General features: G+C 45.7%; 1 protein-coding gene across 1 annotated transcript in view; it reads right to left on the bottom strand.

Moving 5' to 3' along the window:
- pde3a (phosphodiesterase 3A, cGMP-inhibited) overlaps positions 1 to 23,199 on the bottom strand; it is a 572,752-nt gene that overhangs the window by 17,792 nt on the left and 531,761 nt on the right. Inside the window, exons 12-14 of the mRNA XM_070897592.1 lie at positions 20,780 to 20,979; positions 4,317 to 4,520; positions 1,535 to 1,696 (exon numbers count right to left, since the gene is read on the bottom strand). Coding sequence (XP_070753693.1) covers positions 1,535 to 1,696; positions 4,317 to 4,520; positions 20,780 to 20,979 — 566 coding nt within the window. The remainder of the gene's footprint in view (positions 1 to 1,534; positions 1,697 to 4,316; positions 4,521 to 20,779; positions 20,980 to 23,199) is intronic.

Genomic DNA, 23,199 nt, shown 5'->3' with positions numbered 1-23,199 from the left:
ACTTTGACTGGGTAATTCATGGGTAGGGGTGAAGTTAGAATCCACCAGGGAATTACTGCATGGTACTAGGTCTCATTTCTGTACTGTATGTATGTTGTTTGTAACCTGGATTTTATTCTCCACAGAGGCAGTGATTTCGTTTAGTAGTGCATGTTTTAAGCCAGTGTATGTTAGACCAAATAAATATAAGTACGATTTTTTACCGAAGCATTCCTGTCCGTGACTCATTTCATTTACACTCAATAATAATTCCCGGGTCTAGAACTTTCATAAGGCGGGGGCGATTCGAACCATCCGTCTAGCAATTGGGCAAGGATCAAAACCATTTACAGTGGAGGAAGTGCATCCGGGAGGGCGCTGAGCACCTCAAGTCTCATTGCCAAGTGCGTGCAGAAAACAAGCACTGGCTGCGGAAAGAATGTGTGGCAAACCTGTCCCACCCACCCCTTCCCTTCATGACTGTCTGTCCCACCTGTGACCGGGACTGTTGTTCTCATATTGGACTGTTCAGCCACCTAAGGAAAGGACTCATTCTAAGAGTGGAAACAGGTCTTCCTCGATTCCGAGGGACTGCCTATGATGATGATGATATTAAGTGAACCTCTTGCATCTTTTTAAGGCATGATTCCCCGATCAAGCGCTCACAGCAGGAATGGTGCTCACCGGGAGCAATTGATGGCCAGCAGGCCAGGCTTGTTAACGGGTAGCAGATCAGATGCTGCGGGCCTGTGATATCTCAACCAGTGGGTGCTCGGCTTGCCCACGGGAACATGCCCTACAATGGGCTGGATTTTTGCTTTGATGCTGCCTTTGTTCGATCCCCAGAGGGGCGGAAATGGTTACCGCCCGGGCGGCCAGTTTCCAGCGCCCCACCTGGACATTTGGTGCCGGTTTTGCGGCGGTCCCGAGCAGTACCGGCTGGGAGCGTTGCGTCGGTGTGCAACGCCCCCGGTTTCGACAGCGGTGTGAAATTTGTTTGGAGCGGCTCCTGTAGTGCTCTCTAGTGGGACCGCCTAAGAAAGTGGGCAGTCTGAGCTGTTCTGGTGGTGGTGAGGGAAGGAATGACTACATGAGGTAAGTGTGATTGTTTTTTTTTCTATTTGCAATTTATCTTTATTTCGGGTCAGTAATATACTGGGAATGTTTTCTGTGTTTTGTGTCCTGATTTTTTTTTGCAAGGAGGCCTCTCTTAGGGCGCTCCGAAGCCGGCATTTTTGCAACGGATTTTCTGTTGCTCAGCCGGCCTAGCACCCGAAGAGATGTGTGGAACGCCTGCCTTAGCGCTCTGCCCCACACTCAGGGCCCAGCTGCTGAATTTTGTGGATGCAGATGTAAACTATTTCTTGGTGCAAAATTTACCGCCCCACCGCCATAAGCGCCCGAAGAAGCCTCCAACCGCAAATCCAGCCCAACGTGTTTGTACTCTATTGATCTTCAAAGTAGAGAACCATTGCCTTCTTTCTGACTGATCTCTACCACAAAAATAGGTGGAACAAAATACAAGCAATTCATTCATTTACTGCACATCACTAACCTGCTCATAAAACTCATTAACGATGCCTTCAGTCCATTTTAAATGTAGCTCCTTGCATTTGGCTGGCCCATTGATGTCAGCGAGCTTAATACACATTTGACAAACCAGCAAGCGATCGTTTTCATTTGCCCAGTCAATGCCTGGTCCGACCTCCTCATTCACCTGCGAATGTTTACAGTAATGAGGTCAATCCAATTACAAATTGAGTCAGCAACAGGTTGACACAGCCTTTAAAATTGAGGCGATCAGTTGTGCCTCAGCATTCACATTAAAAAGTATTGGAAACAGTTAAGAAAGTTTTCTCTATAAGAATGGGCCTCTGTTATTAAGCCGTACTTAGAAAATGATTTGTGAAGAATAAAGCTGTACATTCTATCAGCCAGTGTGTATCACTACAGGACTGTGCAGGTCACTCTGAAAAGCTTTGACAGGCAATATCCTGCCAAGTTGTATTGCACATTCATAATATGTATTGTACATTAACATGCACTGTGTGTATTAACAATATGTAGTGTGCACTAACATGTACTGTACTGTGTAATAACACCTTGTACTGTGCACACGGAGAACAGGCAGACTCCCTGTCTTTTCAGTGTCACAGATATTTGCTGGCAATTGGCAGCAATATTAACTTAAATTAAATACCATGTATATAAATCTATATTAAAACTGATTTAAATATCAGATAATATATGATTTTCATTAATACATTTCACAATGGAATTCATCTAAATTATTTCCCAATTCATTTCTAATAAAATGCAAATCCTGATCCAACCACATTTGCATACATAATCTCCGTTAAAGTGTGAAACCACTGCTTATTATTCATACACTGGTTCAGTCCAACAAATGAGACTTTACATACACCAACTATTTCTTGACTGAAGGCTCTAAACCCAATTCAACCGTTGAGTCAACAGGAAGGCATCAGCTGTTACATCGCTAATCCCATCTAATCCTCGGGGTATGCTGCAGATCGCCAGACCAACAGCGACAGGGAGACAGTTTGCCCGATGAAGTGATCGGAAGGGTAGGTGAGAACAGGAAAGTTACTTTAATAGGCAACTTCAGCCAAGCTAGTGTAAATTGGGAACCCAAGGGGTTTGGAGTCCGAGTTGGTAAATGAAATGCACGACCGTACATTAGGGAAGCTACATGGAGTAGTGTTCATCTTGACCCAATATTTATGAATGCTCCAAAAGTATACAGGAAGTGGAAGCTATGGCATCCTTGAATCAACACAGAATCATGAAGTTCAATATGATTGGGGATTCAGACATTCCCACGACCAGCAGCTAGGTATGGAACTATAAAAAGATCTAGATTGAAAGAAACAAGGGGAAAACTGCCCGAGGGAGGTTGTTCAACAACACTTAAGTAGAGGACAGGTGGAACACCTTTTAAAGACATCAGCTCAGAATATACATGGCTGTTCCAGCATGCTACTGCTGTAACTTAGGCAGAAGAATTCTGTACGTTTGCACTCTCCAAAACATTGACTAAGGAAGACATATGCAACATGCCAAAACAGAGATGATCCAAAATAAAATAATGACTTCAGTGTCGAGGAGCTGGGACTCCTAGGTGGGGTAAAAGGGCTCAAAAGAAACAATCCTCAAGGACAGATGGCATTTATCCCAAGTGTACCGAGAGGCACTCAGGAGTGACTGAACACTGGGGAGATATCATTAGATTGGACAGCGCTAATGCGCCTTCTGTATTCAAAAAGGCTGATAACACTGACACAGGCAACTACAGACCCACTAGTCTTACTTCAGTTCCATATAAAATAATGCAAACAATTATCAGGATTAAAGTTAAAAGATCATCTTTACAATAATAAGTTAGTAAGCAACGGTCAACAAGAAGGATCGTATCCTGCCTGGCCAAAGTTCTTGACTTCTTTGAGGAAGTAACAACATAAGTGGACTGTGAGTAACCCAATGATATGTTGTACCTAGACTTCTAAAAGATATTTGACGTGAATGGCTGTTGGTTAAGCTTAAAACTGTGAGGATTCACGGTAAATCTTGGAAATGAACAATAAACTGTCTAAAGGTAGAAAAATGCGTACTTGTTGAAGGATTTATTTTCAGACGGGAAGTAGTACTGAGTGGGGTGCTGGGACCATTGTTTGTAATTTACATAATGACTTGGATTCAGGAATTAGTCAAATTTGAAGATGATACCAAACTATGAAGAGTACTGGAATTGGAAGAGGCAACACAGAAATTACAGAAGGTGTTGGATAAAATATTTAAGTGGTCAGAACAATGGAAGATCAAATTCAATGTAGACAAGTGTAAAGTACTGCACCTTGGTAGGAAACATCGTTGATATATGTATTCAATGAATGGTGTTGTAATAGATAAGGATGAAGTTGAAAGAGGCCTTGGTGCCTTAGTAGACTTGATGATCAACATGTCCAACCAATACAGAGCAACAATTAACTTGGCCAACAGAATGTTGAACTATGGAACCACAATAATAGAAAATAAATCAGAGGAAGCCATGATTAAACTGTACACTGCTCTGGTCAAACTACACTTCAAGTACTCCATCAAGTTCTGCTCATTGATAGATAAGGGAGATAGTCAAGTGCTGGAGGCAGTGCAAAGTGTCAAAGGTCGGCGTTATGAGGAAAGACTCGACTTCTCAGCTTTGAAAGGTAGCATCTGAGAGGTGATCTTATAGATGCATATATAAAGGGAAAATTACTTTCAACTAAAATGTGACTGTAGAAAACTATGACGTAATAAACTCAGATTAACCACATTACCTTGGCATTGAACTCAGCAAGAAAATCAAAGTGTTTCTTAAGGTCTGTGGCAAGTATGGCCTCAATCACAAGAAATCGGAATCGCTTGAATTCAACATGATCCAAGTTGACCAAAAAGTTGTACTCCTGCTGCGACATGAAAAGGTTCCATGCTGATGCTGCATGGTGGTTCTCCAACACCGAACGGTCATTGTACAGAATAGCCTGCAATGAAGCACAACTAAAGTTAGGCACTGAGTAGATATGTGTATATTGTGGCTTCGGTTTAAGCTTAGTTTTATGCCAGGGCTTTAGCCCTTCATCGAGGCTGGCACTCAAAATTACACAGTACGAGAATGAACAAATGCATGGAAAAAACATGGAAAATAAGCAGCATAGCTTTAAGCTCTTCTTATAGTTTGGGGATTTTCCATTTGCAACATTTTTACATATAATATATCTCTTTTCAGAAAAGGTAGCAGGTTTGGTCCCACGTCAGAGCTGATTTCTAATGCCAAAAGAAAGACTTGCATTTATATAGCACTTTTCATGATCTCAGGACGTTCCAAAATGCTTCACATCCAATGAAGTACTTTTGAAATGTAATCACTGTTGTAATGTATTAAATGCAGCAGCCAATTTGCACATAGCAAGGTCCCACAAACAGCAATAAAATTAATGGCCAAATCATTGGTTTTAGATGTTGTTTGAGGGATAAACGTTGGTCAGGACACCAGGGGGAACTCTCCTGTTCTTCTTCGAATAGTACCGCGGCATCTTTCACGTCTATCTTAGAGGGAAGATGGGGCCTTGGTTTAACATCTCATCCAAAAGATAGCAGCTCCGACAGTGCAGCACTGGAGGGTCAGCCTTGCTCAAGTCTCTGGAGCGGGAGTTGAGTGCACAATTTTCTGATAGAGGCGAGTGTGCTACCACTGCGCCACAGCTGTGCAGATACTACATTTAATCTACGTAATCTTAGGTTAGGGAGCGGGGTAAATAACTCAGGTAGGGTTTCTACTCCTGATTAAAATCCTCTGACCCTTCTAGAATGTGTTGTAACAGTATCAGGCCGACCCATGATGCTCCCCTGATGGAACAGCCTGCTGACACTTACAGTCAAGGCTCGGGGCAGCCTGAACGGGGAATTTTCCCAATTGTTCTTCCCCTTCCTTCTCTGAAGGTGGAGGTCCTTTACTCATGTAGAGGTTTGCTCCACTTGTGCCGGCAACTGTCTGGCATCTTATCCAAGTTGCAATTCTTCATAAGTCATAAGAACATAAGAATCAGGAGCAGGAGTTAGCCATTCGGCCCCTCGAGCCTGTTCCTCCATTCAATAAGATCATGGCTGATCTTCGACCTCAACTCCACTTTCCTGCACTATCCCCATATCCCTTGATTCCCTTAATATTCAAAATTTCATCTTTGACCAAGCTTTAGATTGGGCTAACCAAACTGGTAGCAATATGGTGGAGGAGGATTTCCTGGAATGTATTAGAGATGGTTTTCGAGACCAATATGTCGAGGAACCAACTAGAGGGCTGGCCATCCTAGACTGGGTGATGTGTAATAAGAAAGGACTAATTAGTAATCTTGTTGTGCGAGGCCCCTTGGGGAAGAGTGACCATAATATGGTAGAATTCTTTATTAAGATGGAGAGTGACACAGTTAATTCGGAAACTAGGGTCCTGAACTTAAGGAAAGGTAACTTCAATGGTATGAGATGTGAATTGGCGAGAATAGACTGGCGAATGATGCTTAAAGGGTTGACGGTGGATAGGCAATGGAAAACATTTAAAGATCACATGGATAAACTTCAACAATTGTATATCCCTGTCTGGAGTAAAAAGAAAACGGGGAAGGTGGCTCAACCGTGGCTAACAAGGGAAATTAAGGATAGTGTTAGATCCAAGAAAGAGGTATATAAATTGGCCAGAAAAAGCAGCAAACCTGAGGACTGGGAGAAATTTAGAATTCAGCAGAGGAGGTCAAAGGATTTAATTAGAGGGCGGAAATCGAGTATGAGAGGAAGCTTGCCGGGAACATAAAAACTGACTGCAAAAGCTTCTATAGATATGTGAAGAGAAAAAGATTAGTGAAGACAAACGTAGGTCCCTTGCAGTCAGATTCAGGTGAATTTATAATGGAGAACAAAGAAATGGCAGACCAGTTGAACAAATACTTTGGTTCTGTCTTCACGAAGGAAGCCACAAATAACCTTCCAGAAATACTAGGGGACCGAGGGTCTAGTGAGGAGGAACTGAAGGAAATCCTTATTAGGCGTGAAGCTGTGTCAGGGAAATTGATGGGTTTGAAGGCCGATAAATCCCCGGGGCCTGATAGTCTGCATCCCAGAATACTTAAGAAAGTGGCCCTAGAAATAGTGGATGCATTGGTGATCATATTCCAACAGTCTATCGACTCTGGATCAGTTCCTATGGACTGGAGGGTAGCTAATGTAACCCCACTTTTTAAAAAAGGAGGGAGAGAGAAAACGGGTAATTATAGACTGATTAGCCAGTGGGGAAAATGTTGGAATCAATCATCAAGGATGAAATAGCAGCGCATTTGGAAAGCAGTGACAGGATCGGTCCAAGTCAGCATGGATTTATGAAAGGGAAATCATACTTGAAAAATCTTCTAGGATTTTTTGAGGATGTAACCAGTAGAGTGGACAAGGGAGAACCAGTGGATGTGGTGTATTTGGACCTTCAAAAGGCTTTTGACAAAGACCCACACGAGAGAATGGTATGCAAAATTAAAGCACATGGTATCGGGGGTAACATACTGACGTAGATAAACGGGTCCTTTTCAGAATGGCAGGCAGTGATTAGTGGGGTGCCGCAGGGCTCAGTGCTGGGACCCCAGCTATTTACAATATACATTAATGATTTAGATGAAGGAATTGAGTGTAATATCTCCAAGTTTGCGGATGATACTAAGCTGGGTGGCGGTGTGAGCTGTGAGGAGGATGCTAAGAGGCTGCAGGGTGACTTGGACATGTTAGGTGAGTGAGCAAATGCATGGCAGATGCAGTATAATGTGGATAAATGTGAGGTTATCCACTTTGGTGGCAAAAACACGAAGGCAGAATATTATCTGAATGGCGGCAGATTAGGAAAAGGGGAGGTGCAACGAGACCTGGGTGTCATGGTATATCAGTCATTGAAAGTTGGCATGCAGGTACAGCAGGTGGTGAAGAAAGCAAATGGTATGTTGGCCTTCATAGCTAGGAGATTTGAGTATAGGAGCAGGGAGGTCTTACTGCAGTTGTACAGGGCCTTGGTGAGGCCTCACCTGGAATATTGTGTTCAGTTTTGGTTTCCTAATCTGAGGTTCTTGCTATTGAGGGAGTGCAGCGAAGGTTCACCAAACTGATTCCAGGGATGGCAGGACTGACATATGAGGAGAGACTGGATTGACTGGACCTGTATTCACTGGAGTTTAGAAGGATGAGAGGAGATCTCATAGAAACATAAAATTCTGACGGGATTGGACAGGTTAGATGCAGGAAGAATGTTCCCGATGTTGGGGAAGTCCAGAACCAGGGGACACAGTCTTAGGATAAGGGGTAAGCCATTTAGGACTGAGATGAGGAGAAACTTCTTCACACAGAGAGTTGTTAACCTGTGGAATTCCGTACCGCAGAGAGTTGTTGATGCCAGTTTATTGGATATATTCAAGAGGGAGTTAGTTATGACCCTTACGGCTAAAGGGATCAAGGGGTATGGAGAGAAAGCAGGAAAGGGGTGAATGATCAGCCATGATCTTTTGAATGGTGGTGCAGGCTCGAAGGGCCTACTCCTGCACCTATTTTCTATGTTTCTATGTTTTGGTCATCTGTCCTAAAATCTCCTTATTTGGCTTGACTTTCCTGTGAAGTGCCTTGGAGCATTTTGTCCTACGTAAAAGGCGCTACATAAGTGCAAGTTGTTATTGCCATCGAAGGGAAAGAATATGAATTTATATAGTGCCTTTCACATTCTTAGGATGCCCCAAAGTGTTTCACAGCCAATTACGTACTTTTGAAGTATAGCTGCTATTGCTACATGAAGTAAATACAACAGCAAATCTCCACGTAGCAAGATCCCACTAAATTAAATTAATTTGATAGCATTGGATATATATTGGCCAGGACAGTGGTAGAACTCTGTCCTCTTGTTTTGAATAGTGTCATGCGATCTTTTACATCCACCTGAACAGGCAGGCAGATCCTTAGTTTAACATCTCATCCAAGAAATGACACCTCCCTCAGTGCGACGCTCCCTCCTCCGTGCCCCGCTCCCTCAGTGCCGCGCTCCCTGCGCTCCCTCCGTGCCGCGCTCCTGCTGTGCAGCACTGAAGAGTCAACCTAAATAATGTGCTTTGAAGTTCTGGAATGGGGCGTGAAACATTCTGACTCAGAAACAAGACCTCCACCCACTGAACTATGCACTTATGAGGATTTTGCACAGATCCTGTCCATTTTTAAGGTTCATTTTTGACAAATACCAACAATCTAATAAAAGTCTGTAACTAAAGAAACACCATTACACTGTTTATTAGCTGGTTACTGTTGTATCTTTACACGCTTCCCTCGGGGAATAGTGTGAAGTGTTTTAAAGATCCACAGGCTGAGTAACAGTCTGATAGGCCGTTATGTGCTCTTCCATGGCCGTAACCATTACTATACCAGCCAACGGCTAGTTAGTCCTGTACAGTGGGAGGGTTTTATGGGCTTCCACAACCCACATAATGAAGGGAGGCCACCCACAATCAGTGGACACGAGTATCCCTCTGGACATCAAGCCAGAGCTCCGCTCTCCACTCGCCGCGACTGTATGGAACAGGGCTCAAATCCTGCCCTTCTAACTCAGAGGCGGGAATGGTACCACTAAATGCCACTGCTCCTATTAGCTGGTGATGTTGCAGGGTATCACCAGATGTCTTATATAGTTTTCAAATAGTACTTTGCTCCACATTGAGAACATCTTCTCAAGATTCTCCTGCACAGCAGAACTGTGAACTGTTTCTCTGGTAGCTGTAGATGACAGCACTGAATGGTATGGTTTTAAGTGCTTCCAACTGGTACTGATGAAATAATTTTATTAATAACTGATTCCCAGATGTGAAGCAATGTCATCATGGTGAGCCTTTGTTTAACACTATACATAAGATATAGGAGCAGGAGTCGGCCATTTGGCCCCTTGAGCCTGCTCCGCCATTGAATAAGATCATGGCTGATCCGATCTTGGCTTCAGTTCCAGTTCCCTACTCGCTCCCCATAACCCTTCACTCCCCTGTCGTTCAAAAATCTGTCTATCACTACCTTAAATATGTTCAATGACCCAGCCTTTACAGCTCTCTGGGGCAGAGAATTCCACAGATTTACAACCCTCAGAGAAGAAATTCCTCCTCATCTCAGTTCTAAATGGGCAACCCCTTATTCTGAAACTATGCCCCCTAGTTCTAGATTCCCCCATGAGGGGAAATATGGAAATATCCTCTCTGCATCTACCTTGTCGAGCCCCCTCAGTATCTTATGTTTCAATAAGATCACCTCTCATTCTTCTAAACTCCAGTGAATATAGACCCAACCTACTCAACCTTTCTTCATAAGTCAACCCCTTCATCTCAGGAATCAATCTAGTGAACCTTCTCTGAACTATCTCCAATGCAAGTAAATCCCTCCTTAAATAAGGAGACCAAAACTTTACTCCAGGTGTGGTCTCACCAATATACTGTATAGTTGTAGCAGGACTTCCCTGCTTTAATATTCCATCTATTGTGTTCCTAACACAGATGAGACTGCACACAGGGAGGTTAAAGGAACAGTGACCTCAGTCTTTATTAAGACACTCCAGAGGGAGGAACAGGCCCCAGGGGCTAGCTTATATACAGTGCTCCCAAGGGATGCTGGAATCCCTTGGGAGTCATGGGGATGCACTCCCTGGTGGCGGAGCATGGGAGTGCATGCTTTACAGATACACAACAACACTCCACCCCCAAAGTCAAAGTGAAAACTATTTACAAGGTGAGGCAGTCGGGAGCCTTTCTTTCCCTGGTGGACCGCCTCAGTACAAATGTCTGTTCTGGTGTGTTGGCTGTGCCCTCGCTGGGCTGGCGTGTTGTTGGCCCTGCAGGGCTGCTGGGTGAGCCTGGCCTTACTGGGCTGTTGGGCATGATGGGTTCGATTTCCTGGTCCGGGTGGTGTCGTTGATCCTTTGGGTGCGTGTTGTGGGCTCGAAAAAGGTGGTGTCTGCTGTGGGTCGTTCAGGGCAGTCTGTGAACCACAGCCTTGTTTGGTCCAGGTGCTTTCTGCAAATTTGTCCATTGTCGAGCTTGACTACAAACACCCTACTCCCTTCTTTAGCTATCACCGTGCCCGCGATGCACCTGGGACCATGTCCATAGTTTAGCACATACACAGGGTCATTCAGATCAATTTCCTGTGACACAGTGGCGCGACCATCGTTCACAATTTGTTGCTGCCACCTGCTCTCTACCTGATCATGCAGGTTGGGGTGAACCAGCAAGAGTCTGGTTTTAAGGGTCCTTTTCATGAGTAGCTCAGCCGGGGGCACCCCTGTGAGCGAGTGGGGTCTCGTGCAGTAGCTGAGCAGTACTCGGGACTCGTTTAAGGCTCTGTTTGATTGTTTGTACTGCCCGCTCTGCTTGCCCATTGGAGGCTGGTTTAAACGGGGCCGAGGTGACATGTTTGATCCCATTGCGGGTCATGAATTCTTTAAATTCGGCACTGGTGAAACATGGTCCATTGTCACTGACCAGTATGTCAGGCAGGCCGTGGGTGGCAAACAAGGCCCTCAGGCTTTCAATGGTGGCGTTGGCGGTGCTTCCCGACATTATTTCAAATTCAATCAATTTTGAAAAAGCATCCACCACCACCAGGAACATTTTACCGAGAAACGGGCCCGCATAGTCGACATGGATCCTCAACCCTGGTCTGGAGGGCCAGGACCACAAACTTAGTGGTGCCTCTCTGGGCGCTTTGCTCAACTGAGCACACACGCTGCACTGCAGTACACAAGACTCTAAGTCAGAGTCGATACCGGGCCACCACACGTGGGATCTGGCTATCGCTTTCATCATTACTATACCCGGGTGTGTGCTGTGGAGCTCGGACATGAACATGCACTACATGGTTACCCCACAACAGGTAGTCTGCCTGAATGGACAGCTCATCCTTTCGCCGCTGGAACGGCTTGATTAGTTCTTGCATTTCAAAGGGGATGCTGGCCCAGCTCCCATGCAGTACACAGTTTTTTACTAGGGACAGCAGAGGATCTTGGCTGGTCCAAGTTCTAATCTGGCGGGCCGTGAGATGTGATTTATCATTTTCAAACCCTTCCATGACCATCAATAAGCCTGCGGGCTGTGCCACCATCAACAAGTTTGCAGGCTGCGCCAGTTCCACCCCCGTGGTGGGCAATGGTGGCCGACTGAGAGCATTCACACAGTTCTCGGTGCCTGGCCTGTGGCGGATGGTATAGTTATAGGCTGATAGCGTGAGTACCCACCTTTGTATGCGGGCTGAGGCATTAGTATTCATCCCCTTGTTTTCAGCGAACAGGGATATGAGGGGCTTGTGATCGGTTTCCAGCTCAAATTTGAGGCTAAACAGGTACTGATGCATTTTCTTTACACACACACTAATGCCTCTTTCTCAATCATGCTGTAGGCCCTCTTGGGCTTAGACAAGCTCCTGGAGGCAAATGCGACAGGTTGCAACTTCCCCGCAATGTTAACTTGTTGTAATACACACCCGACTCCGTACAACGACGCATCACATGCGAGCACAAGTCGTTTACACGGGTTATACAATACAAGTAGCTTGTTGGAGCATAAAATGTTTCTGGCTTTCTCAAAAGCAATTACTTGTTTTTTTCCCCATACCCAGTTCTCACCTTTATGCAATAACACATGTAGGGGCTCTAAGAGGGTGCTTAACCCCGGTAGGAAGTTACCAAAATAGTTGAGGAATCCTAGGAACGACCGCAGCTCTGTGATGTTGTGTGGCCTGGGCACGTTCCTGATAGCCGCTGTCTTGGCATCTGTGGGCCGAATGCCGTCCGCCGCGAACTTTCTCCCCAAAAACTCCACTTCTGTTGCCATGAAGACGCATTTCGACCTCTTCAGATGCAGCCCTACGCGATCCAGTCGCTGGAGGACCTCCTCCAGGTTTTGTAGGTGGCTTGACGGTGTCCCAACCCGTGACCAATATGTCGTCCTGAAAAGCCACCATGAGTGGTACCGACTTGAGTAGGCTCTCCATGTTTCTCTGGAAGATCGCTGCAGCCGACCGAATTCCAAACGGGCATCTGTTGTAGATGAACAGTCCCTTGTGCATGTTGATGCAGGTGAGGCCCTTCGAAGAGTCCTCCAGCTCCTGCATAATGTAGGCCGAAGTCAGGTCGAGCTTGGTGAACGTCTTACCTCCTGCCAGCATCGCAAATAGGTCGTCTGCCTTCGGTAACGGATATTGGTCCTGTAGCGAGAAACGATTAATAGTTACTTTATAATCGCCGCAAGTCCTGACTCTGCCATCACTTTTGAGTACTGGAACAATCGGGCTGGCCCACTTGCTGAATTCCACTGGGGAGATGATGTCCTCGCGTTGTAGCCTGTCCAGCTCGATTTCCACTCTCTCCCTCATCATGTGAGGTATTGCTCGTGCCTTGTGGTGGATGGGTCGTGCCTCTGGGACCAAGTGGATCCGCACCTTCGTCCCGGAAAAGTTTCCAATGCCTGGCTCAAAAAGGGAAGGAAATTTGTTAAGAACCTAGGTACATGAGACCTCATCGACATGTGATAGCGCTCGGATGTCATCCCAGTTCCAGCGGATTTTGCCCAGCCAGCTCCTTCCAAGCAGTGTGGGGCCATCGCCCGGGACAATCCAGAGTGGCAGTTCGTGCACCGTGCCCTCATAGGTGACCTTGACCATGGCGCTGACGAGGACAGTGATAAGCTCTTTGGTGTACGTTCTCAGTTTCGTGTGGATGGGGCTCAGGACTGGTCTGAGTGCCTTGTTGCACCACAATCTCTCAAACATCTTTTTACTCATGATGGATTGGCTAGCGCCAGTGTCCAGTTCCATGGCTACGGGTAAGCCATTCAATTTAACATTTAGCATTATAGGTGGACATTTCGTCGCAAATGTGTGCACCCCGTGTACTTCAGCATCTGCCTCCTCTCTCTGAGGCTCGAAATTGCTTTGATTCACCATGGGCCGATCTTCCTCTGCCATGTGGTGGTTAGCAGGTTTTTCAGAGCTTGCAGCTCATCTGCAAGCTCTTTGGAGGTGCCCCATTGTTCCACAGCTCTTGCAAACATACCCTTTGAAGCGGGATGAATAGACTGAATGGAAGCCTCCACAACGCCAACAAGGTGTGAATTGCCTTGCATTCATCCTTTGTTGCGGACTCTGTCATCTGGGTCACCTGAGGCCTGCTGGCACGTGGTTTCTGCCCTGTGCATTTCTGCTCGCAAACACAGTTCCAGTTAATTTATGAACATTGCTAGTACTTGTGTGCTGAGAGATTTGTTTGGTGTTATCATTGGTGGACATAAACGCCTGTGCTATCGCAATGGCCTTACTGAGGGTCGGTGTCTCTACAGTCAAAAGTTTTCATAGGATGGTCTCGTGGCCCATGCCCATGCCCAGTACAGAAAAATCTCTGAGCATTTTCTCCAGGTAGCCATCAAACTCACATTGTCCTGCAAGTCGCCTTAGCTCAGTGATGTAGCTCGCCAGTTGCTGACCTTCAGATCGTTGGCACGTGTAGAACCGATACCTCGCCATCAGCACGCTCTCCCTCGGGTTAAGATGCTCCCGAACCAGTGTACAAAGCTCCTCATACGACTTATCTGTGGGTTTCACCGGAGCCAAAAGATTCTTCATGAGGCTGTAGGTCGGTGCCCCGCAGACCGTGAGGAGGACTGCTCTCCTTTTTGTAGCACTTCCTTCTCCGTCCAGCTTGTTGGCTACAAAGTACTGGTCTAGCCGTTTGACATAGGCTTCCCAGTCCTCATCCTCCGAGAACTTCTCCAGGATGCCCACAGTTCGCTGCATCTTTGCGTTGGATTCGTATACTCGTCGCCAGTTATTGTGTTCCTAACACAGATGAGACTGCACACAGGGAGGTTAAAGTAACAGTGACCTCAGTCTTTATTAAGACACTCCAGAATGAGGAACAGGCCCCAGGGGCCGGCTTATATACTGTGCTCTCAAGGGATGCTGGGATCCTTTGGGACTCCAGGGGATGCACTCCCTGTTGGCGGAACATGGGAGTGCATGCTTTACAGATACACAACACCATCCCCTTGCAATAAAGGCCAACATTCCATTTGCCTTCCTGATTACTTGCTGTACCTGCATACTAACTTTTTGTGTTTCATGCACAACGACCCCCAGGTCCCTCTGTACTGCAGCATTTTGTAATCTCTCTTCATAGAAACATAGAAAATAGGTGCAGGAGTAGGCCATTCGGCCCTTCTAGCCTGCACCGCCATTCAATGAGTTCATGGCTGAACATGCAACTTCAGTATCCTATTCCTGCTTTCTCGCCATACCCCTTGATCCCCTTAGTAGTAAGGACTACATCTAACTCCTTTTTGAATATATTTAGTGAATTGGCCTCAACAACTTTCTGTGGTAGAGAATTCCACAGGTTCACCACTCTCTGGGTGAAGAAGTTTCTCCTCATCTCGGTCCTAAATGGCTTACCCCTTATCCTTAGACTGTGACCCCTGGTTCTGGACTTCCCCAACATTGGGAACATTCTTCCTGCATCTAACCTGTCTAAACCCATCAGAATTTTAAACGTTTCTATAAGGTCCCCTCTCATTCTTCTGAACTCCAGTGAATACAAGCCCAGTTGATTCAGTCTTTCTTGATAGGTCAGTCCCGCCATCCCGGGAATCAGTCTGGTGAACCTTCGCTGCACTCCCTCAATAACAAGAATGTCCTTCCTCAGGTTAGGAGACCAAAACTGTACACAATACTCCAGGTGTGGCCTCACCAAGGCCCTGTACAACTGTAGCAACACCTCCCTGCCCCTGTATTCAAATCCCCTCGCTATGAAGGCCAACATGCCATTTGCTTTCTTAACTGCCTGCTGTACCTGCATGCCAACCTTCAATGACTGATGTACCATGACACCCAGGTCTCGTTGCACCTCCCCTTTTCCTAATCTGTCACCATTCAGATAATAGTCTGTCTCTCTGTTTTTACCACCAAAGTGGACAACCTCACATTTATCCACATTATACTTCATCTGCCATGCATTTGCCCACTCACCTAACCTATCCAAGTCGCTCTGCAGCCTCATAGCATCCTCCTCGCAGCTCACACTGCCACCTAACTTAGTGTCATCCGCAAATTTGGAGTTACTACATTTAATCCCCTCGTCTAAATCATTAATGTACAGTGTAAACAGCTGGGGCCCCAGCACAGAACCTTGCGGTACCCCACTAGTCACCGCCTGCCATTCTGAAAAGTCCCCATTTACTCCTACTCTTTGCTTCCTGTCTGACAACCATTTCTCAATCCATGTCAGCACACTACCCCCAATCCCATGTGCTTTAACTTTGCACATTAATCTCTTGTGTGGAACCTTGTCGAAAGCCTTCTGAAAGTCCAAATATACCACATCAAATGGTTCTCCCTTGTCCACTCTACTGGAAACATCCTCAAAAAATTCCAGAAGATTTGTCAATCATGATTTCCCTTTCACAAATCCATGCTGACTTGGACCTATCATGTCACCTCTTTCCAAATGCGCTGCTATGACATCCTTAATAATTGATTCCATCATCTTACCCACTACCGATGTCAGGCTGACCGGTCTATAATTCCCTGTTTTCTCTCTCCCTCCTTTTTTAAAAAGTGGGGTTACATTGGCTACCCACCACTCAATAGGAACTGATCCAGAGTCAATGGAATGTTGGAAAATGACTGTCAATGCATCCGCTATTTCCAAGGCCACCTCCTTAAGTACTCTGGGATGCAGTCCATCAGGCCCTGGAGATTTATCGGCCTTCAATCCCATCAATTTCCCGACTAATAAGGATTTCCCTCAGTTCCTCCTCCTTACTAGACCCTCTGACCCTTCTTATATCCGGAATGTTGTTAGTGTCCTCCTTAGTGAATACCGAACCAAAGTACTTGTTCAATTGGTCTGCCATATCTTTGTTCCCCGTTATGACTTCCCCTGATTCTGACTGCAGGGGACCTACATTTGTCTTTACTAACCTTTTTCTCTTTACATATCTATAGAAACTTTTGCAATCCGTTTAAATAATAATATGCTTTTTTATTCTTCCTGCCAAAGTGGATAATGTCACACTTTTCCACATTATACTCCATCTGCCAAATGTTTGCCCACTCATTTAGGCCATCTATATCCCTTTGCAGATTCTTTGTATCCTCCTCACAACTTGCTTTCCCACCCATCTTTGTATCATCAGCAAACTTGGCTACATTATACTTGGTCCCTTCATCCAAATCATTAATATAGATTGTAAATAGTTGAGGCCCCAGCACCGATCCCTGCGGCACCCCACTAGTTACCGTATGCCAACCGGAAAATGACCCATTTATCCTGAGTCTCTCTTTTCTGTTAGTTAGCCAATCCTCTATCCATGCTAATATATTACCCCGTGAGCTCTTATCTTGTGCGGTAGCCTTTTATGTGGCACCTTATCGAATGCCTTCTGGAAATCCAAATACACCACATCCATTGGTTCCTCCTTATCCACCCTGCTCGTTACATCCTCAAAGAACTCCAGCAAATTTGTCAAACATGATTTCCCTTTCATAAAACCATGCTGACTCTGCTTGACTGTATTATGCTTTTCCAAATGTCCTGCTACTGCTTCCTTAATAATGGACTTCAGCATTTTCCCAATGACAGACGTTAGGCTAACTGGTCGATAGTTTCCTGCTTTCTGTCTCCCTCCTTTTTTAAGTAGGGGTGTTACTTTTACGGTTTTCCAATCCGCTGGGACTGCCCCAGAATCAAAGCAACCACTGCATCCATTATCTCTGCAGCCACTTCTTTTAAGACCCTAGGATGCAAGTCATCAGGTCCAGGGAACTTGTCCACTTTTAGTCCCATTATTTTACCGAATATTTTTTCTTTAGTGATAGTGATTGTTTTAAGTCTCCCCCTCACTATAGCCCCTTGATTCTCTCTTATTGGGATGTTTTTAGTGTCTTCTGCCATGAACACCAATACAAAATATTTTTGTTCAAAGTCTCTGCCATTTCCCTGTTCCCCGTTATTAATTCCCCAGTCTCATCCTCTAAGGGACCAACTTTTACTTTCACTACTCTCTTCTTTTTTATATACCTGTAGCTTCCTGTAACCTGTACCTGGACTCGAGGGGAATTAAGGGATATGGAGATAGAGCAGGAAAGTATAGTTGAGGTCAATAATCAGTCATTGAATGGTGGAGCAAGCTCGAGGGGCAGCATAGCCTACTGCTGCTCCTCTTTGTTTCTTGTGTTCTTATGTTCCTATCACTGCTCTACTCATTAACAATGTTGTTCCATGTCAGAAAACTGTTTTTGCGATTAGTCAGAAATTGAAGATTTATACCATGAGCCTTTCCTTCAGTATGTTTAACATGGCTCTATAGCAAGAGGCTGTCGCCTCTACATTAGAAGAGGGAAGATGACAGTCTGATAGTATCGGCAAATTCAAGAAAGAGCTGGATAAGTGCCTGAGCAAAAGTGTGATAGAGGAGTGTAAAAGGTATCATGGAATATGTTAGTTCCTAGACATTGAGACAGGGTTAGATGGATCGCTGTGGACTTTTCCAGCCCTGAGCATTTCCAAGTTCCTACAAATAACCATATTCCATTCTTCACTTTGTGTTTCATACTGTTTCCCATTGAAATATGTTGAACTATCATAGAGAAATGGGAACAATGCAATAGCCAAACCGCCAGCTTCCATATTAAACACATAATTGATTTCTTAATCTTTTGAGTCCAAATATAATTAAAGTTGCAAAATCCCATATGCTCATTTTGGCAGGTTAAAGCGTTGAATTAAACTGGTTTACTTACCAGGCACTCTGCTGGTAACTGGATCCGTTTGGGAGAGAACCGAGATGTTTACACAGAGGAAGTGTTTACAAGTTGAGCTGAAATCCACTTTGCATCACTAGTTTATCATCAGTTATAGAAACAGGGGGTGTCGAAATTCAGGTCTGCCCGAAACGGATCGCACCAACCGCTTTTGATGGGGTGGCCTCTTTCGCGAAATTCATCTCTTTGTCATTTTTGTTTCAGGCGGACTGGAAGCCGGTCATAGTGGGGGCGGAAGTGGAGTGGTAGGAAGCAGATCGACCACAAGAGGGGCGCAAGTGGAGGCGGGACGGAGTCGTTCATCAGCGGAGTGGTGATGATGTCATGATGCGTGTGCGTCACCACGTCTCTCCCCTTCACTTAAAGGGGAGAGCCGCTGCCTGCTCTGCGATTATTTTAGTTAGGTCCACTGGGCCACCAGGGAGGGTTTCAGCCAGGCCAGTGGCCTGGCACCCAAGGGGGTGCCAGGCTGCCTGTTGGCGGCCCAACCGAACCCGGGGGCATAATTGTCAGCCTGACCTGGCAGTTGGCCGACAAAAAAAATAAAATAGTCATCTCCATTGTTTTAGGGTGGACTTTGAATGGCCGCCGCTCAGCCACGTCCCACACAGACAGCAAGGTGCATCAACACCATCGCTCGGCGTCCCGAAGATTTTTTGTACTGAATTTTGATGGAGGTGTGGAAGAATGGCGGCGCGCCCTTTGATGATGCACTTCGGTGGGGTCGGCAGCAGTGGGGCAGAGGTGGGGACCGCCGGAAAAAGCACCGAGGTGAATTTTGCTGGCAGCGGCCATTGGACTCCAAATCGGTGGCCGTTCGACTCCGCCACTTGGCCTCTGCTTTCCGGTGATAAGCGACCTTTTCGGGAGGCTGAATATCGGCCCCAGGATCTTTAGTAATACGGAGTCCACACAGTTTGTAAATACTGTCTGTCTGAGGAGTTCAATCTTTGCTCAAAAACTTCCAATGCACTCTGCCAATTTGAATATGTGGGGCACAGCAGAACTGGCTCTAAATGCACAACTATTTTAAAAGAAAAACTTGCATTTCTATAGCACCTTTCATAATCTCAGGATGTTCCAAAGTGCTTTACAGCCAATGAAGTGCTTCTGAAGTGTAATCACTGTTGTAATGTAGGAAATGCGGCAGACACATTGTGCATAGCAAGGTCCCACAAACAGCAATGAAATAAATGACCAGATAATCGCATTTAGTGATGTTGGTTGAGCAATAAATAGTGGTCTAGACACCAGAGAGAACACCCCTGCTGCTCTTCTTTAAAATAATGCCATGGGATCTTTTACGTCCATCTGAGAGAGCAGGCGGACCTTGGTTTAACGTTTCATCTGAAAGACGGCACCTCCGACAGTGCAGCACTCCCTCAGCACTGCACTGGAGTATCAGCCTGGATCATGTGCTCAAGTCTCTGGAGTGGGACTTGAACCCACAACCTTCTGACTCAGAGGTGAGAGTGATATCACTGAGGCATGGTTGACTGTTCAGACAAGGAATGACACAACACACATGCATTAAGAGGAAGGGCTTCCAGCCTGATCATTATTCTGGCATGGCAAAGCCAAACCCTAAAATAATGGCGATGACTACTTTGGTCTGGGGAAGAAAGGAGAAAAATAATGAAATAACTTTTTTGTAAATGTTGCTTCTAATATTTCACACTGTAGTATCTTCAGTTGCATCTCCTTAATAATTGAGAATAAAATTCCTGTATTAGTGACATTGTTGATGAACGCCAAATTAGGGACAGGACATGGATAGACAGTGAAACCCTCCCAGCCAACACACAGAGAAAACCTTTGTCCAGTGAGTCTGGACAAGATTTGAACCCTGGTCCCAGAGGTAAAAGGCCAGTTTCTATTCCACCACCCATTTCCCTTACCCATGATTTAAAGGAGAAAATTCTTCATTGCATTCTCTGGAATAGCCGTGTGCTTTGTGTACTTGTGTCAACGACCCCTCTGCCTTTTGCTACTACATTCTCATTCTGCGAAGAGCCAGCATTTTACCTATTGCACTACCAAAATCCCCAGGCAAGTTTGGTTGTAAATAATTATCTCTCAATCAACATATCAAAAAAAACCCAGATCATCTGGTCATTATCATATTGCTGTTTGTGGGAGCTTGCTGTGCGCAAATTGGCTGCCGCGTTTCCCACATTACAACAGTGATTCCACTCCAATGTACTTCATTGGCTGCAAAGCGCTTTGAGGGCGTCCGGTGGTGATGAAAGGCGCTATATAAATGCAGTCTTTCTTTCTTCCTTAAACAAAAAACCAGTGTAAACTCTACGAGTTCTCAGATGTGAAGCTGTCCTGACACAATGGACCACCTCCTCAGGGGCACAATGGAAACATCAAGTTGCAAATTACATACCTGTGGTGCACTGGTTGCCACCAGAAAGGCGTTGGTCCTTCCTGGGTGATCGTAGTCATGCATGGCCGCAGCAACGTAGAGGGCCATCAACTCCAAGGCAGGAACATTGGCAATAACACAGCCATATCTGTCCTCAGTCACACTGTAGGTTTTTGATATGGCGTAGCCCATGTGTCCATGAGTGATTCCGCTGTCTGAATCTGAACAAACATTTGACAAAGAATTTGAATGTTAGATTGCAGCAGTAGACCTCCACGTTCCATACTGTTCTGACTAACTCTAAGCTCTGGAACTCCCTCCCTAAACTTCTGAGCTCTCTTTCCTCCTTAAAACCCACCTCTTTGACCAAGCTTTTGGTCAGCCGTCCTACTCTCTCTTTATGTGGCTTGGTGCTAAATTTTGTCTGAATGCGCTCCTGTGAAGCGCCTTGGGATGGTTTTACTATGTTAAAGGCGCTGTATAAATGCAACTGGTTGTTATTGTTGCCTCTTCCTTACTGCACAGGTGAAACCCTTTCCACTTCTGTTGTAATTTTCCAAAGGCAACAGTCTGTGAAGGATGACAGATCCTGGAAAGTCTTTGGAAGGGATTCAAAAGGTCGTTGTCCAGCCAAATAAGTTCCACGTACAAAAACATCTGAACATTAATGCAAACTGCGTGTTCCTTTGCAGAGTGTCACTTGATAAACATAGCACTTATCTCAGAGCCTGTGCATCAGCAGGCCATAGTCATCACGTTGTAGATGGGAAATAAGAGGCTGGAAACCCAGGTGCAGCAAGGGGGGAAGATTGTCTCCATCCTTTCCCCGTCATATTAAGCTGCACAAACTGAAGAGCATCAAAAAGATTAGATTTCAAATTGGGAGGGCAAGGACAACGTTCCTTTACATCTTGGACTTGCTTTGAATCCAGGCCTGAATTTGTGGACCTAAAAAGGGCAGCTCCCTCTGCAGGAGAGCTAGAAAGTGTACCTTCAGGGTAGATGGGTAACAGAGAGGATTTATGGAAGTGACGAGAGTTAACTTTGGCAAGGGACAAGAAGATGTATCTGTCAAAGAGGCAGGAATGCTTTTTTCTCAATTACAGTGTGTTCAGTAGCTTTAGTAATGGATCTGCAAACATTATGAGTAGAGATAAAGTTGGCTTGGAATACTTCAGACTGGCACCGAGAGGAAGGGTCAGAAGAGCAAAACAGTTGGACCAAGAAAAGGTAATAAATATTCACAAAGACCAAATGAGTTTCGAGTCTGATTTGTTGTAGCCATGAGACAGTGGAAGAAGGGATAGATACAGAGTAAGGCCGAGATATTCCATTCCACCCCGTTTGGGGTCAGTAACATCCGCGAGGCGGGACTTTTTTTGGCATCAGGCGCGGAAGTCCCACCCCGCTCTCATAATTGGGGCTACCGCCCCCGAGAGAAAGTGGAGTGCAAAAAAGAGCGCTCCACATCCCTCTGGGGCGCTAACAGGACGGACCAGTCGAGAGTGGGGCATAGAGCTACGCACTGGTTCGTGTAGAGCTGCCATGTGCTCAAGCGGAGTGCCAGGCTACCAGATCGCGGCAGACACCGTGTTTAAAGCACCAACGTGCCGCGACAAGTAATTTGGCACATTTTTTATTAACCCGCCCGCCGCCTCCCTTTTAACTTATGCCCCGCGAGCCTCCTGCCGCCCCGTTTACATCCCCTGGAGTTGTTGCTGTCGTCGCCTGGCACAGCTTCAGGGGCCAGCAAAAACGGGTCAAAAACGGGGCACTGTGCACTGTGATGATGTCATCATCGCCGGCGTAGCGGAGCGGGGCGCTACCGGTTACCGCCGCTGCTAAACTCTCATGGAATTTAGTGGCCGTCATTAGCGGCACTGCACCAGGGCAAAAAGTCATTTGCGCCCCATTAGCACCTCCCGGGGGTGCCAACAGGTGATGCAAGCTACCCCAATTCCTCCCCCTAAGATTTTGAGCTGAAGGTAAGGAAATTATCTCGGTAATTAGCTGAATTATTGGAATGATTAGGAATAAGGGTAGGCTGATTGACAATTTGTGAAGAACTCATAATTAGTGCTTGGCTGATCAATGGAAGAGAAACACAGCCATTGTTCAGTGAACATTGCAAAATTCACCACTTTTGGTAACATTAGGGGATAAGTTCCATTATATAGATTTAATTTTCCTGATAACACATTCTCGACAGTCTCTAGGTTAGAGAGTGATAGAGACACCAGGTGAGGTGAAGAGGGGATCGTTTAGCCATGGGTGATCAAAGTCGGTAAACTACTTTGAGAGGGTAGGACAAGGGGACATAGGTTCAAATGAGTCAAAGGCAAACTTCGAGACAGGATTGATATCAGGAGGTTCTTCTTCAAGAGCTCAAACTCTTACTCTGTATCTGTCTCTTCTTCTGACCACTGCCTCATGTCTACCTC

Source organism: Pristiophorus japonicus, chromosome 13, assembly GCF_044704955.1.
Source record: "Pristiophorus japonicus isolate sPriJap1 chromosome 13, sPriJap1.hap1, whole genome shotgun sequence".
Lineage (NCBI taxonomy): Eukaryota > Metazoa > Chordata > Chondrichthyes > Pristiophoridae > Pristiophorus > Pristiophorus japonicus.
This window is presented reverse-complemented; position numbering and strand designations above follow the sequence as displayed.